We start from the raw sequence: 17602 nt of genomic DNA on the forward strand, positions 1-17602 counted from the left end.
CTATGAGCTTGTAGATCTGCTATTTTTAAATAGCTAAAGCATGACATAATGCTAACACCAAAAGGGGTTCCCGCCCAAAATGGGTTAAAAGGAGATCACACGCATCGACTGCAGCACTATTGCGTGAGAGGCGTCGAGGTTTATTTGCACACCAAACTCCCACACGCGGGTGGCGAGATTTTCTGCCGCTGAGCCGAGACGGAAGGCCCTCTTTTAGCAGGGGAGATACTACGCCTTCTGCTTCATGCATTACCACAATCTGTACTGTACTGCCTTCTGCTTCATGCATTACCACAATCTGTACTGTGGATTATATGATAGTACAAATGTAACTGACACAACTGTTAGGACCAAAATGGTAAATGGTAAATGGTGCATTCATATAGCGCCTTTATCCAAGGTGCTTTACATAGATTTGTGCATTACATTCACCCATTCACACACACATTCATACACCGATGGCGGCAGGAAACCATGCAAGGCACCAACCAGCACATCAGGAGCAATTAGGGGTTCAGAGTCTTGCTCAAGGACACTTCCACACTAACTATGGGGGAGCCCACAGGGTTCGAACTGGCAACCTTGCGGTTACCATCCGGCCACTCTACCCCTGAGCCACTGTCGTCCTGGGGAAACAAATCCCCAGGACTAACATTACTTACAATACAGATTGGTCTAAAATATCAATGTATTCACTCAAAATAATGGATTGCAACTAAGTTTGTTTTTTCAACCAAGGTTCATGTTTTTGGTTATTAGAGAGAGTAAGAGATAAAAGGGAAACGGACATATTGAGCCTACGACACACGGTACGGTATTCCCCTAGGACACACGGTATGGTATTCCCCTAGGACACACGGTATGGTATTCCCCTAGGACACACGGTATGGTATTCCCCTACGACACACGGTACGGTATTCCCCTAGGACACACGGTATGGTATTCCCCTACGACACACGGTATGGTATTCCCCTAGGACACACGGTATGGTATTCCCCTACGACACACGGTACGGTATTCCCCTAGGACACACGGTATGGTATTCCCCTAGGACACACGGTATGGTATTCCCCTAGGACACACGGTATGGTATTCCCCTACGACACACGGTATGGTATTCCCCTACGACACACGGTATGGTATTCCCCTAGGACACACGGTATGGTATTCCCCTACGACACACGGTATGGTATTCCCCTAGGACACACGGTATGGTATTCCCCTACGACACACGGTACGGTATTCCCCTAGGACACACGGTATGGTATTCCCCTACGACACACGGTACGGTATTCCCCTAGGACACACGGTACGGTATTCCCCTAGGACACACGGTATGGTATTCCCCTAGGACACACGGTACGGTATTCCCCTAGGACACACGGTATGGTATTCCCCTAGGACACACGGTATGGTATTCCCCTAGGACACACGGTATGGTATTCCCCTACGACACACGGTATGGTATTCCCCTAGGACACACGGTATGGTATTCCCCTAGGACACACGGTATGGTATTCCCCTAGGACACACGGTACGGTATTCCCCTACGACACACGGTATGGTATTCCCCTACGACACACGGTATGGTATTCCCCTAGGACACACGGTATGGTATTCCCCTAGGACACACGGTATGGTATTCCCCTAGGACACACGGTATGGTATTCCCCTACGACACACGGTATGGTATTCCCCTAGGACACACGGTATGGTATTCCCCTAGGACACACGGTATGGTATTCCCCTAGGACACACGGTATGGTATTCCCCTAGGACACACGGTATGGTATTCCCCTAGGACACACGGTACGGTATTCCCCTACGACACACGGTACGGTATTCCCCTAGGACACACGGTATGGTATTCCCCTAGGACACACGGTATGGTATTCCCCTAGGACACACGGTATGGTATTCCCCTACGACACACGGTATGGTATTCCCCTAGGACACACGGTATGGTATTCCCCTACGACACACGGTATGGTATTCCCCTACGACACACGGTACGGTATTCCCCTAGGACACACGGTATGGTATTCCCCTAGGACACACGGTACGGTATTCCCCTACGACACACGGTATGGTATTCCCCTACGACACACGGTATGGTATTCCCCTAGGACACACGGTACGGTATTCCCCTAGGACACACGGTACGGTATTCCCCTACGACACACGGTATGGTATTCCCCTAGGACACACGGTACGGTATTCCCCTACGACACACGGTATGGTATTCCCCTAGGACACACGGTATGGTATTCCCCTAGGACACACGGTATGGTATTCCCCTAGGACACACGGTATGGTATTCCCCTAGGACACACGGTATGGTATTCCCCTACGACACACGGTATGGTATTCCCCTACGACACACGGTACGGTATTCCCCTAGGACACACGGTACGGTATTCCCCTAGGACACACGGTACGGTATTCCCCTACGACACACGGTACGGTATTCCCCTAGGACACACGGTATGGTATTCCCCTACGACACACGGTATGGTATTCCCCTACGACACACGGTACGGTATTCCCCTACGACACACGGTATGGTATTCCCCTACGACACACGGTACGGTATTCCCCTAGGACACACGGTATGGTATTCCCCTAGGACACACGGTATGGTATTCCCCTAGGACACACGGTATGGTATTCCCCTAGGACACACGGTATGGTATTCCCCTAGGACACACGGTATGGTATTCCCCTACGACACACGGTATGGTATTCCCCTAGGACACACGGTATGGTATTCCCCTAGGACACACGGTATGGTATTCCCCTAGGACACACGGTATGGTATTCCCCTACGACACACGGTATGGTATTCCCCTACGACACACGGTATGGTATTCCCCTACGACACACGGTACGGTATTCCCCTAGGACACACGGTATGGTATTCCCCTAGGACACACGGTATGGTATTCCCCTAGGACACACGGTATGGTATTCCCCTAGGACACACGGTATGGTATTCCCCTAGGACACACGGTATGGTATTCCCCTAGGACACACGGTACGGTATTCCCCTACGACACACGGTATGGTATTCCCCTAGGACACACGGTATGGTATTCCCCTAGGACACACGGTATGGTATTCCCCTAGGACACACGGTACGGTATTCCCCTACGACACACGGTATGGTATTCCCCTAGGACACACGGTATGGTATTCCCCTAGGACACACGGTATGGTATTCCCCTACGACACACGGTATGGTATTCCCCTAGGACACACGGTATGGTATTCCCCTAGGACACACGGTATGGTATTCCCCTAGGACACACGGTACGGTATTCCCCTAGGACACACGGTATGGTATTCCCCTAGGACACACGGTATGGTATTCCCCTACGACACACGGTATGGTATTCCCCTACGACACACGGTATGGTATTCCCCTACGACACACGGTACGGTATTCCCCTAGGACACACGGTATGGTATTCCCCTAGGACACACGGTATGGTATTCCCCTAGGACACACGGTATGGTATTCCCCTAGGACACACGGTACGGTATTCCCCTACGACACACGGTATGGTATTCCCCTAGGACACACGGTATGGTATTCCCCTAGGACACACGGTATGGTATTCCCCTAGGACACACGGTATGGTATTCCCCTAGGACACACGGTACGGTATTCCCCTAGGACACACGGTATGGTATTCCCCTAGGACACACGGTATGGTATTCCCCTAGGACACACGGTATGGTATTCCCCTAGGACACACGGTATGGTATTCCCCTACGACACACGGTATGGTATTCCCCTACGACACACGGTACGGTATTCCCCTAGGACACACGGTATGGTATTCCCCTACGACACACGGTACGGTATTCCCCTAGGACACACGGTATGGTATTCCCCTAGGACACACGGTATGGTATTCCCCTAGGACACACGGTATGGTATTCCCCTACGACACACGGTATGGTATTCCCCTAGGACACACGGTACGGTATTCCCCTAGGACACACGGTACGGTATTCCCCTAGGACACACGGTATGGTATTCCCCTAGGACACACGGTATGGTATTCCCCTAGGACACACGGTATGGTATTCCCCTACGACACACGGTACGGTATTCCCCTAGGACACACGGTATGGTATTCCCCTAGGACACACGGTATGGTATTCCCCTAGGACACACGGTATGGTATTCCCCTAGGACACACGGTATGGTATTCCCCTACGACACACGGTATGGTATTCCCCTAGGACACACGGTATGGTATTCCCCTAGGACACACGGTATGGTATTCCCCTACGACACACGGTACGGTATTCCCCTACGACACACGGTATGGTATTCCCCTACGACACACGGTATGGTATTCCCCTAGGACACACGGTATGGTATTCCCCTAGGACACACGGTATGGTATTCCCCTAGGACACACGGTATGGTATTCCCCTAGGACACACGGTATGGTATTCCCCTACGACACACGGTACGGTATTCCCCTAGGACACACGGTATGGTATTCCCCTACGACACACGGTATGGTATTCCCCTAGGACACACGGTATGGTATTCCCCTAGGACACACGGTATGGTATTCCCCTAGGACACACGGTATGGTATTCCCCTAGGACACACGGTATGGTATTCCCCTAGGACACACGGTATGGTATTCCCCTAGGACACACGGTATGGTATTCCCCTACGACACACGGTATGGTATTCCCCTAGGACACACGGTATGGTATTCCCCTAGGACACACGGTATGGTATTCCCCTAGGACACACGGTATGGTATTCCCCTACGACACACGGTACGGTATTCCCCTACGACACACGGTATGGTATTCCCCTAGGACACACGGTACGGTATTCCCCTATGACACACGGTACGGTATTCCCCTAGGACACACGGTATGGTATTCCCCTAGGACACACGGTACGGTATTCCCCTACGACACACGGTACGGTATTCCCCTAGGACACACGGTATGGTATTCCCCTACGACACACGGTACGGTATTCCCCTAGGACACACGGTATGGTATTCCCCTAGGACACACGGTATGGTATTCCCCTACGACACACGGTACGGTATTCCCCTAGGACACACGGTATGGTATTCCCCTACGACACACGGTACGGTATTCCCCTACGACACACGGTACGGTATTCCCCTAGGACACACGGTATGGTATTCCCCTACGACACACGGTATGGTATTCCCCTACGACACACGGTACGGTATTCCCCTAGGACACACGGTATGGTATTCCCCTAGGACACACGGTATGGTATTCCCCTACGACACACGGTATGGTATTCCCCTAGGACACACGGTATGGTATTCCCCTAGGACACACGGTATGGTATTCCCCTACGACACACGGTATGGTATTCCCCTACGACACACGGTATGGTATTCCCCTAGGACACACGGTATGGTATTCCCCTAGGACACACGGTATGGTATTCCCCTACGACACACGGTATGGTATTCCCCTAGGACACACGGTATGGTATTCCCCTAGGACACACGGTATGGTATTCCCCTACGACACACGGTATGGTATTCCCCTACGACACACGGTATGGTATTCCCCTAGGACACACGGTACGGTATTCCCCTAGGACACACGGTATGGTATTCCCCTAGGACACACGGTATGGTATTCCCCTACGACACACGGTATGGTATTCCCCTAGGACACACGGTATGGTATTCCCCTAGGACACACGGTACGGTATTCCCCTAGGACACACGGTATGGTATTCCCCTACGACACACGGTATGGTATTCCCCTAGGACACACGGTATGGTATTCCCCTACGACACACGGTATGGTATTCCCCTAGGACACACGGTATGGTATTCCCCTAGGACACACGGTACGGTATTCCCCTAGGACACACGGTATGGTATTCCCCTACGACACACGGTACGGTATTCCCCTACGACACACGGTATGGTATTCCCCTACGACACACGGTATGGTATTCCCCTACGACACACGGTATGGTATTCCCCTGGTATCTAGAAGATCCTGTGCTCTTTTGTGGCCAGATGTAATTTCCTGGGGTCTAGTAAATAGTAAATAATAACGAAATTGCCGTCAAATTTTGTAAAAAATAAATTAAAAAAAATAAGACATTTAGCCACTTGTTCGATGCTTAAATCGCTAAAACGAAAGAAGGCAGCAAACTAAAAATAATTAACACTCATATTTTACTTTCTCTAACAACCTAAAACAATTAACTGAAAAAACTAAAAACAAAAGTTGTCCTTGAACGAACAAGTAAAATGCTTTGCTCTGGTGGCATCGAGCTCCTTCTCAAGGTACAAGAGCCCTTCCGGCAGTTGGAATATCACTTCTGATGCTCCCGTGAGAATCAGGGGAATTAGCATTTCAAATGTAAAAGGGAAGGAGAGACACCCGCACGGCGCACACCGCCACTTGCTGGGTTCAGAGCATTTATTGAAGCAACGTTTCGTTTCTATGGGGTGTTGTGCTAATTCGCTTATTTCACAACACCCCATAGCCCCATTCAATTCAATGCAATTCATTTAGGGCTTATGGTAGGGGAAATAGCCAATAAGGAGGTTTTGCACAAAATAACACCTGGACCTCTTTGTTGGGGACGTAACAACTACAAAGAAAGGTAAGAAAGCCTTCTAGCATGGAATTCTCCCTTTAAGCAAGATGCAAGAATTAAACTAAAACCATCTAAAACTCTGCGAATGGTGTGTTTGAGACGCACGCACGCACGCACGCACGCACGCACGCACGCACGCACGCACGCACACGCACACGCACACGCACACGCACACACACACACACGCACACACACACACACACACACACACACGCATGTGGATACAAGTGACAAACCAAAAACAAAATAATGCACACCCACGGGCAGGCGTCCGTCCACCTAATAGTGCAGGGGCCAACACTGATACTTGGGACAAATTGGTACCACCTATGGCAGGGGTGGGCAACTTTGACGATGGTGAGGGCCAATATATTTCCACACTCACGCCAGAGGGCCACAGTGCATATTACTGTCGTAGCAAAAACAGCTGATCTACAAGCTCAAAACGCTATTTTTGAATTGGAATCCTGAAAAGTAACCTTTTTATTGAATTTCAAATGCATTTAGTTATAGTTATGTTAACTTTATGAACTGTTAAAATAACTACATTGGACACAAAAAGACAATAACATTAAGTACTAGTCATTTAATACTAGTACTAGCATTAAGTGAAGGTGGGGGCCGCATGTGGCCCGCGGGCCGCCAGTTGCCCACCCCTGACCTATGGTGAGCGTAAACTTTTAGCATTTTTATATTCCTACGTGTCTCTAGTTTATATTTTGGTATGATAACTAGTCCAATTCAGTAGCTTAATGCCAGTTATCGTCAGTTATATGTGACCTTAACATCCTATATAAGGCAACATTTTCAAAAATGAATTATGCAGCTATAAGTGGCTATGGCCGAATATTATGCCAAGGAGTGTTTTTCGTGCAAAACTAAATGCTTGGAATGGATAACTGGTGCATTTATATAGCGCTTTTATCCAAAGCGCTTTGCATAGATTGTGCATTACATTCACACACACATTCCTACACCAGTGTCTTGCTAAAGGACACTTCGTCACAAACTCGCAAGTATACACACACACACACACACACACACACACACACACACACACACACACACACACACACACACACACACACACACACACACACACACACACACACACACACACACACACACACACACACACACACACACACACACACACACACACACACACACACACACACACACACACCTCCTCTCCGACTCCTCGGCCATCTTGAGGGCCAGCATCTCGGCCTCCAGCATCTTGTGTTCCATGAGCCTCCGTTCCTCCTGGCTGCGGATGGCCGTCACCTTGATGCGCTGCATCTCCGCCTCGGCCTCGGCCGCCTTCTGGGCCAGCAGCTTGGCCTCCTCCTCGGCGATCTGGGCCTTCTCCGCCAGCAGGTCGGCCGTCTGCTCCGAGCGCAGCTGTCCAACGGCGCAGTGCAGGACGGAGGCGGAGACAAGCGTACGTAGTTGACGTTAATAGTTGACTCAATGAATTTCCCATTCTGGGCGACAACCCCTTTTGGTGTTTTAAGCCAGGGGTTCTCAACGTTTTTGGCCGGGGACCCCCGGAAATGCTTTGGCAATGTCTCGGGACCCCCGCCCCGCCCCGCCCCCTCCCGCCCCCCAATATAAATTGACTGCTACAATAACCTTAAACCATTTTGGGCGGGAACCCCTTTTGGTGTTTTAAGCATTGTTATAATTTAGCTATTGAAAAATAGCAGATCTACAAGCTCATAGCGCGCCACCGAGTGGCGCGCTACGAGCTTGTAGGTCTGCTATTTTTGAAAAATCGTGAAAATAAAATTAAAAACAAAAAACATATTTTTTTTTAAAAATAATTTGGGGACCCCCTAAAATAATTTGGCGACCCCCCGAGGGGTCGCGACCCACGGGTTGAGCACCCCTGTTTTAAGCATTGTTATGCTTTAGCTGTGGAAAAATAGCAGATCTATACGAGCTTGTACGTCTGCTATTTTTGAAAAATCGTGAAATTGTGGCGCAAATCATGACTTTTCCTTTTTTATTTTTGCTATTTTGCTTCCTAAACATGTTTTCTTTCAAACTAAAGCAAAATAAACATTCAAAACACAGATTTAGATGTTTATTTTAGTAGTTTATTTTAGCCAATGACAGCTCGTTTTGCTGGGTGAAAATCCACCCTCTCAATTTTCATGATTGGTTGTTGGTACAAAGGAAGTGACCATATTTGGATCAAACCACAGTCAGCTCGAGGTCCAGACCTTTCCAATGATATATGGCTTTATTTGTTGTTGCCAAGGTTTGGATGAGATATTTTGTCTCAAAATAGTGGCTTCAAATAAAACGTTTTGGAATTGTACAATACAATTCTTTAAAGGCCGTTTACTCAAAATGAGTTTTCCTCATACCTGGGACAGAGAATCTCCACTTCAGTTGCACTCACGTACACCAAACTTTCCAGTCTTATTCATAACTATATTCTGCAGATATTTACAGATGGGTTTGTTGATATATCATTCACAGCCTGATTTACATCACATTTTATACCTAAAAACATGCCGAAAATTGGGTTTTTTTTATGCCTGTTGACACTAATTTCTGATTTGTGGAGTGATAATTAGAGATATCTAAAATCCCTTCTGTAATTTTCTTTGTCTCTAATATGTCAACAAAATGAAACAATCATTTTGAACCTGGCTTTATCCGATCTTCAGATTTATCGTCCCGAAATGTATGCAAATTAGCGCATATAATGCCTAATTTGCATATTTAAACATATAATTTAAGAAAACTTGTAATACAAAAAGTCTTAGTTTTAATATAAGTAATCAACTGGAGAAGTTTCATTGTGATAGCTATTAGTTAACGTTTTTTCCCTATTCACCTACCATGTCTCGCCTCAACTCGAATCTTTGTTTCTGGGGGGGGGGTCTCTGGAACTACATATTTTCAGATGTGGGTTTGGCAGCCAAATACATATATTTCCGGGGGTCCATGACGTGAAAATGTTTGAGAACGACTGACATAGAAACTTGAGATTTTTCAGAAAACTGTCAGGATTTTAGAAGACATTTGAATAGAATGGAGGTCAGGTCTGACCAGATTCTACAAAATGTCTTCTGAATCATGACAGTTGTCAGTGGTGCTCAAACTATTTCATTTCAAGGACCCCAACAATGAAAAAGGAACAAACACCCGCACACTGTCTTCAAAGGAACAAACACCCACACACTGTCTTCAAAGGAACAAACACCCGCACACTGTCTTCAAAGGAACAAACACCCGCACACTGTCTTCAAAGGAACAAACACCCGCACACTGTCTTCAAAGGAACAAACACCCTGAAGACACACTGTCTTCAAAGGAACAAACACCCTGAAGACACACTGTCTTCAAAGGAACAAACACCCTGAAGACACACTGTCTTCAAATGCAGTGGCCAACTTTTAACCCATTTTGGGCGGGAACCCCTTTTGGTGTTAGCATTATGTTATGCTTTAGCTATTGAAAAAAAGCAGATCTACAAGCTGAGAGCGGGGGTCTCACCAGGGCCTCGTTGGCCATGTGGGCCTCGTCCTGCAGCAGGACGAACCTCCTCTGCAGCTCGTCCCTCGCCCTCTCCGCGTCCTCCCGCAGACGTTTCTCCCGCTCCAGACGCTGCCTCTCCACCTGCAGCACGCACAGAGAGAGAGAGAGAGAGCGAGCGAGCGAGCGAGAGAGTGTGTGTGTGAGTGCGATTGAAGGAGGCAAACACACAGAAGGCAGAGAGGAACATGGCTAATCCCCATCAGCAGAGTCTAGAAGAGGAACATTGCTAATCCCCATCAGCAGAGTCTAGAAGCTGTGCTGCTGCTCCCAGAGGAACATGGCTAATCCCCATCAGCAGAGTCTAGAAGAGGAACATGGCTAATCCCCATCAGCAGAGTCTAGAAGCTGTGCTGCTGCTCCCAGAGGAACATGGCTAATCCCCATCAGCAGAGTCTAGAAGCTGTGCTGCTGCTCCCAGAGGAACATGGCTAATCCCCATCAGCAGAGTCTAGAAGAGGAACATGGCTAATCCCCATCAGCAGAGTCTAGAAGCTGTGCTGCTGCTCCCAGAGGAACATGGCTAATCCCCATCAGCAGAGTCTAGAAGCTGTGCTGCTGCTCCCAGAGGAACATGGCTAATCCCCATCAGCAGAGTCTAGAAGCTGTGCTGCTGCTCCCAGAGGAACATGGCTAATCCCCATCAGCAGAGTCTAGAAGCTGTGCTGCTGCTCCCAGAGGAACATGGCTAATCCCCATCAGCAGAGTCTAGAAGAGGAACATGGCTAATCCCCATCAGCAGAGTCTAGAAGATGTGCTGCTGCTCCCAGAGGAACATGGCTAATCCCCATCAGCAGAGTCTAGAAGAGGAACATGGCTAATCCCCATCAGCAGAGTCTAGAAGCTGTGCTGCTGCTCCCAGAGGAACATGGCTAATCCCCATCAGCAGAGTCTAGAAGCTGTGCTGCTGCTCCCAGAGGAACATGGCTAATCCCCATCAGCAGAGTCTAGAAGCTGTGCTGCTGCTCCCAGAGGAACATGGCTAATCCCCATCAGCAGAGTCTAGAAGCTGTGCTGCTGCTCCCAGAGGAACATGGCTAATCCCCATCAGCAGAGTCTAGAAGCTGTGCTGCTGCTCCCAGAGGAACATGGCTAATCCCCATCAGCAGAGTCTAGAAGCTGTGCTGCTGCTCCCAGAGGAACATGGCTAATCCCCATCAGCAGCTTCTAGAAGCTGTGCTGCTGCTCCATCACCCAAATGGGACCACGGTGGTTTGAGTTGACCAACATTGCTATCCTTAAAACCCATTTTGGACTGATGCCCCTCCTCACTGGGGGCCTGATGCCCCTCCTCACTGGGGGCCTGATGCCCCTCCTCACTGGGGGCCTGATGCCCCTCCTCACTGGGGGCCTGTGTTAGTATGGGTACCTGTTTCCTGGCTCTCTCCTCACTGGGGGCCTGTGTTAGTATGGGTACCTGACAGGTACCTGTTTCCTGGCCCTCTCCTCACTGGGGGCCTGTGTTAGTATGGGTACCTGACAGGTACCTGTTTCCTGGCTCTCTCCTCACTGGGGGCCTGTGTTAGTATGGGTACCTGACAGGTACCTGTTTCCTGGCCCTCTCCTCACTGGGGGCCTGTGTTAGTATGGGTACCTGACAGGTGCCTGTTTCTTGGCTCTCTCCTCACTGGGGGCCTGTGTTAGTATGGTACCTGACAGGTGCCTGTTTCCTGGCCCTCTCCTCACTGGGGGCCTGTGTTAGTATGGGTACCTGACAGGTGCCTGTTTCCTGGCCCTCTCCTCACTGGGGGCCTGTGTTAGTATAGGTACCTGACAGGTACCTGACAGGTACCTGTTTCCTGGCCCTCTCCTCACTGGGGGCCTGTGTTAGTATGGTACCTGACAGGTACCTGTTTCCTGGCCCTCTCCTCACTGGGGGCCTGTGTTAGTATAGGTACCTGACAGGTACCTGACAGGTACCTGTTTCCTGGCCCTCTCCTCACTGGGGGCCTGTGTTAGTATGGTACCTGACAGGTACCTGTTTCCTGGCCCTCTCCTCACTGGGGGCCTGTGTTAGTATAGGTACCTGACAGGTACCTGACAGGTACCTGTTTCCTGGCCCTCTCCTCACTGGGGGCCTGTGTTAGTATGGTACCTGACAGGTACCTGTTTCCTGGCCCTCTCCTCACTGGGGGCCTGTGTTAGTATAGGTACCTGACAGGTACCTGACAGGTACCTGTTTCCTGGCCCTCTCCTCACTGGGGGCCTGTGTTAGTATGGTACCTGACAGGTACCTGTTTCCTGGCCCTCTCCTCACTGGGGGCCTGTGTTAGTATAGGTACCTGACAGGTACCTGACAGGTACCTGTTTCCTGGCCCTCTCCTCACTGGGGGCCTGTGTTAGTATGGTACCTGACAGGTACCTGTTTCCTGGCCCTCTCCTCACTGGGGGCCTGTGTTAGTATAGGTACCTGACAGGTACCTGACAGGTACCTGTTTCCTGGCTCTCTCCCCGCGGGCCTGTAAGTGTGGTGGGTACCTGTTTCCTGGCTCTCTCCCCGCGGGCCTGTAAGTGTGGTGGGTACCTGTTTCTTGGCTCTCTCCTCGCGGGCCTGTGTTTTCATCTGCTGCACCTCCAGGCAGTCGACACGCCGCCTCCGCATGAACAGGTCATGGTTCCCTATGCACAGCTGCAGGATCTGAAGGACACACACACACACACACACACACACACACACACACACACACACACACACACACACACACACACACACACACACACACACACACACACACACACACACACACACACACACACACACACACACACACACACACACACACACACACACACACACAATTAGGGATGTGGCCGATGTATCGGCCACATAGCTCATAGCGCACATAGAGTGCCGCGCTATGAGCTTGTAGGTCTGCTATTTTTTTTTAATCGTGAAAATGTGGCGCAAATCTTTGAATATATATTCTTCCAGAGCGAACGTTTTTAACTCAAATCTTTGCTTCTGGGGAGGGTCCCTGGAACTACATACCGGTATTTTCAGATGGGGGTCGGCGGCCAATTACATATATTTTTTGGGATCCTTGACATGAAATATTGAGCACCATTGATATAGAAACACGAGGTATTTCAGAAAATTGTCATGATTTAGAAGACATCTATTAAATTGACGTCAGGCCTAAATGGGTTAAAAGATGTAAGTGATCTGCATTTTCTGAGGGAGGGGGGTCAGGGCATTGCACGCCTGGGTGGCCGCGTTGTAGAAGGAGACATTTTACCCATGTTTGTTGTGAAAGTGGGTGGTGGTACTCACCAGCTTGTTGACCCTCAGCCTCGTTGAGTTGAACTTGAAAACGTTAGTTTTCTTGTCCAGAGGTTTGATGGCAAACTAGAAATGATGTGGGGAGATAAGACGAGAAGAATGAACCGTCAAGTTTGCTCACAATCACAAAATATATTACATTTTAAATAAACCAAATTGAATATATCCAATGTACATCTCGTTCTTCTTGTTGCCAAGCGTGTCATGTCAGTTTTCTATGACTTCGGTCATCTGTTGCATATCTATGATTTAAAGTAAAATCCACAAGGTGTACTCGTAGTATTTAATTAGTAGGCTGTGTTAACCAGCGCTATAATGAAGAGCTGCTGCAGCGCAAGCCAGGTAATTAACACCAGCCAGCTGCAAATGGTCTTGATTGTGAGTGCGTGCGTGTGTGCGTGCGTGCGTGCGTGCGCGCGCGCGCGCGCGTGCGTGCGTCGCTCTCAACCTAAAATGAAACTGAAAGGAATGCGGGCCTAATGCATTTTGGCCATGTGCAATAATGCACAAAAATATTTTTTTTTAATAAAGTTTTAATAACTAAATAACTGATCTTAAATGGACCCATTATAGTGATTTTGCCATAACCCTATATATATATGTTTGTTTAAACATGACGTCATGGGCCGCTATGCTTGATAACAGGCTTGATAAGCCTAAAGCTTATTGATAACGGGTGCTCAATAAGCTTGTTTATCGGATTTCTTTCGGGTATCGGTTATGGAGCTCCAGATCCTCTGCTCGCTCACCTCCTTGTCGCTGTAGGAGATGTTGCGGATCTCGTTCCAGGGGAAGGAGCACTTGGGCGTCAGCTTGTTGTCAGGCTCGTAGATGTGCAGGCCCAGGGCGTCCACGCCCAGGAGGAGGTCGGTTCCCTTTTTGTTCTACAAAAACAACAACCCAAGAAACCGTGGTTAACACATTTTTAGACCTGAGGATGATTCTACAAATCTCTTCTAAATTATGACAGTTTTCTGAAAAACCCATGTTTCTATGTAAGTGTTTCTATGTAAGTGTTTCTATGTAAGTGGTTCTCACAGGGTTAAACCCCATGTTTCTATGTAAGTGGTGCTCAAACTATTTCATGTCAAGGACCCCAAAGATTATATCTATTTCGCCCCCGACTCCAATCTGAAAATATGTTGTTCCAGGAACCTCCAGGAACCTCCCAGAAGCAAAGATTTGAGCTCTGAAAGAATATATATTCAAAGATTTGTGCCATTTTCACGATTTTTCAAAAATAGCAGATCTACAAGCTCGTAGCGTGACACTCGGTTAGTACGTCGACACTATGAGCTTGTAGATCTGCTATTTTTCAACAGCTAAAGCATAACATAATGCTTAAAACACCAAAAGGGGTTCCCACCCAAAATGGGTTAACACTAGGCATGTAACGATATATCGTATATCGATATATATCGATATTAATCCCGACGATATGAATCGATTCATTGAAATAAAAAAATCGGGGCTAGTGTGTGATGTGAAATGTGAGCTTTAGTCATATTCCATCATATTCAAGTGCTTTTGGAGAGAAATGATAGTCACTTTCAGTAGTAGAGCACTGTAGAGGGGAGCTGTGTGTGTCTGTGACTGTAGAGGGGAGCTGTGTGTGTGTGACTGTAGAGGGGAGCTGTGTGTGACTGTGACTGTAGAGGGGAGCTGTGTGTGTCTGTGACTGTAGAGGGGAGCTGTGTGTGTGTGACTGTAGAGGGGAGCTGTGTGTGACTGTGACTGTAGAGGAGAGCTGTGTGTGACTGTGACTGTAGAGGGGAGCTGTGTGTGTGTGACTGTAGAGGGGAGCTGTGTGTGTCTGTGACTGTAGAGGGGAGCTGTGTGTGTGTGACTGTAGAGGGGAGCTGTGTGTGTCTGTGACTGTAGAGGGGAGCTGTGTGTGTCTGTGACTGTAGAGGGGAGCTGTGTGTGTCTGTGACTGTAGAGGGGAGCTGTGTGTGTCTGTGACTGTAGAGGGGAGCTGTGTGTGTCTGTGACTGTAGAGGGGAGCTGTGTGTGTCTGTGACTGTAGAGGGGAGCTGTGTGTGTCTGTGACTGTAGAGGGGAGCTGTGTGTGTCTGTGACTGTAGAGGGGAGCTGTGTGTGTCTGTGACTGTAGAGGGGAGCTGTGTGTGTCTGTGACTGTATAGAGGGAGCTGTGTGTGTCTGTGACTGTAGAGGGGAGCTGTGTGTGTCTGTGACTGTAGAGGGGAGCTGTGTGTGTCTGTGACTGTAGAGGGGAGCTGTGTGTGTCTGTGGCTGTAGAGGGGAGCTGTGTGTGTCTGTGACTGTAGAGGGGAGCTGTGTGTGTGTCTGTGACTGTAGAGGGGAGCTGTGTGTGTCTGTGACTGTAGAGGGGAGCTGTGTGTGTCTGTGACTGTAGAGGGGAGCTGTGTGTGTCTGTGACTGTAGAGGGGAGCTGTGTGTGTCTGTGACTGTAGAGGGGAGCTGTGTGTGTCTGTGACTGTAGAGGGGAGCTGTGTGTGTCTGTGACTGTGCCCAGGTGATGATGGTCGTTGATGCTCATCAAGGAAGGCAATTATGTTTCTGCACTGTCAAAAGTAATGCTACTTTTTTGCAATGTAGTTAAATAAAAAATCTCAGGGGGGAAGATAAATGATATAAAATTAAAAAAAAAAAAAAATTAAATATATATATTTCGTGATACGAATCGTATCGTGAGTTGAGTGAATCGTTACATGCCTAGTTAACACCCAAGTAATTTGTCATACAATGAATAGCAAAGAATAGCATATTATATATAGACGAGTTTCGCTGTGAGCTTCATAACACTTCCCGAAGCTCACGGCCAAACGCATCGTGCTAATAAATAAGTTGATGATGCAGTAAATTGTCCGTCTCTATTCCCTGGAGTAATAATAATAATAATAATAATAATAAGAACACATTTTATTTATAACACTTTACATTTGAAACAAATCTGCAAAGTGCTACAAGCAGAAATATTTAAAAGAAAAATAAGAATAAAAACAATTAAAACATTGTGTTCACATAAACAGCAGTTTAGGAAGGTTCATTTTTCTTTTTGAAATTGCCCAAAATAGGGATACCAGGTTGAACAGAGTGAGACGACACTCATTTACACTTCATATGAACATCACACGGAAGGTTCCGGCGCCATGCAGCCACCAATTCAATACTTTTCAATACTAATTCAAACTAATGAAGGGTCATTAGTTTGAATTAGGCTGAGGCAGACCAGCTGTTTGAGGGAGGAACACAAGACGCGTGCGTGCCCAAGAGTCCAAACTCTACTTCCGAAACGGACTCGCCATTTAATAGAGAGCAACCATTGAGTGACTCTTTAGAACACAAGGTGGTGACGCACTGGCCAGAGGGGGTGATGTTCAATATTTACCCAATCACGCGAAAGGTGCCTCGGTAAATGTTGGCGATCCAAATCATGTTATGAATTCTATTAAGGCACTCATCCGGGGTGAACTTTTTGAGCGGAACACAGTGGGATTACCATTCCAGGACTTCATCTCCATTACGTGACAGAAGGAACATGCCTCTCTATGGTATAATATGGGCTTAGCGTGCACAGATACCAGTGGAGAAACCCTCAGCTTACCCTGATGAAAAAGTAATTGACACCATACATGTCCAGGTCCTGGGCTATTTTTAAGTACTCCATCTCGGCTTCATCCCTGGTTCGAAGACAGAATGAAAGAGAGATGGGTGATGGGAGTGCAAGGAGGGGTGGGGGCAACAGGGTGGTGGCGGAGGGGGGGGGGGGGGAGCAAAGACAGGCAGATGGGAGAGTGGAGTGGAGCGAGGAGGGGAGGGGAGGGGAGAGGAGAGGAGAGGAGAGGAGAGGAGGGGAGGGGAGAGGAGAGGAGAGGAGAGGAGGGGAGGGGAGGGGAGGGGAGGGGAGGGGAGGGGAGAGGAGAGGAGAGGAGGGGAGAGGAGAGGAGAGGAGAGGAGAGGAGAGGAGAGGAGAGGAGAGGAGAGGAGAGGAGAGGAGGGGAGGGGAGGGGAGGGGAGAGGAGAGGAGAGGAGAGGAGAGGAGAGGAGAGGAGAGGAGAGGAGAGGAGAGGAGAGGAGAGGAGAGGAGAGGAGAGGAGAGGAGAGGAGAGGCATCACAGTTTATTTCATAGTGTGAC

General features: G+C 48.6%; 2 protein-coding genes across 4 annotated transcripts in view; both read right to left on the bottom strand.

The window, feature by feature from the left end:
* Window positions 1–17602, bottom strand: part of coq5 (coenzyme Q5, methyltransferase) — a 120227-nt gene that overhangs the window by 41417 nt on the left and 61208 nt on the right. The window lies entirely within an intron of this gene.
* Window positions 1–17602, bottom strand: part of nf2a (NF2, moesin-ezrin-radixin like (MERLIN) tumor suppressor a) — a 66508-nt gene that overhangs the window by 26896 nt on the left and 22010 nt on the right. For all 3 annotated transcript variants that reach the window (XM_079517151.1, XM_079517152.1, XM_079517153.1), the window contains exons 7-12: window positions 17071–17146; window positions 14231–14365; window positions 13473–13547; window positions 12726–12839; window positions 10163–10285; window positions 7836–8053 (exon numbers count right to left, since the gene is read on the bottom strand). In XM_079517151.1, the coding sequence (XP_079373277.1) occupies window positions 7836–8053; window positions 10163–10285; window positions 12726–12839; window positions 13473–13547; window positions 14231–14365; window positions 17071–17146 (741 nt within the window). The remainder of the gene's footprint in view (window positions 1–7835; window positions 8054–10162; window positions 10286–12725; window positions 12840–13472; window positions 13548–14230; window positions 14366–17070; window positions 17147–17602) is intronic.

Source organism: Electrona antarctica (genome assembly GCF_951216825.1).
Source record: "Electrona antarctica genome assembly, chromosome: 12".
NCBI classification, from domain to species: domain Eukaryota; kingdom Metazoa; phylum Chordata; class Actinopteri; order Myctophiformes; family Myctophidae; genus Electrona; species Electrona antarctica.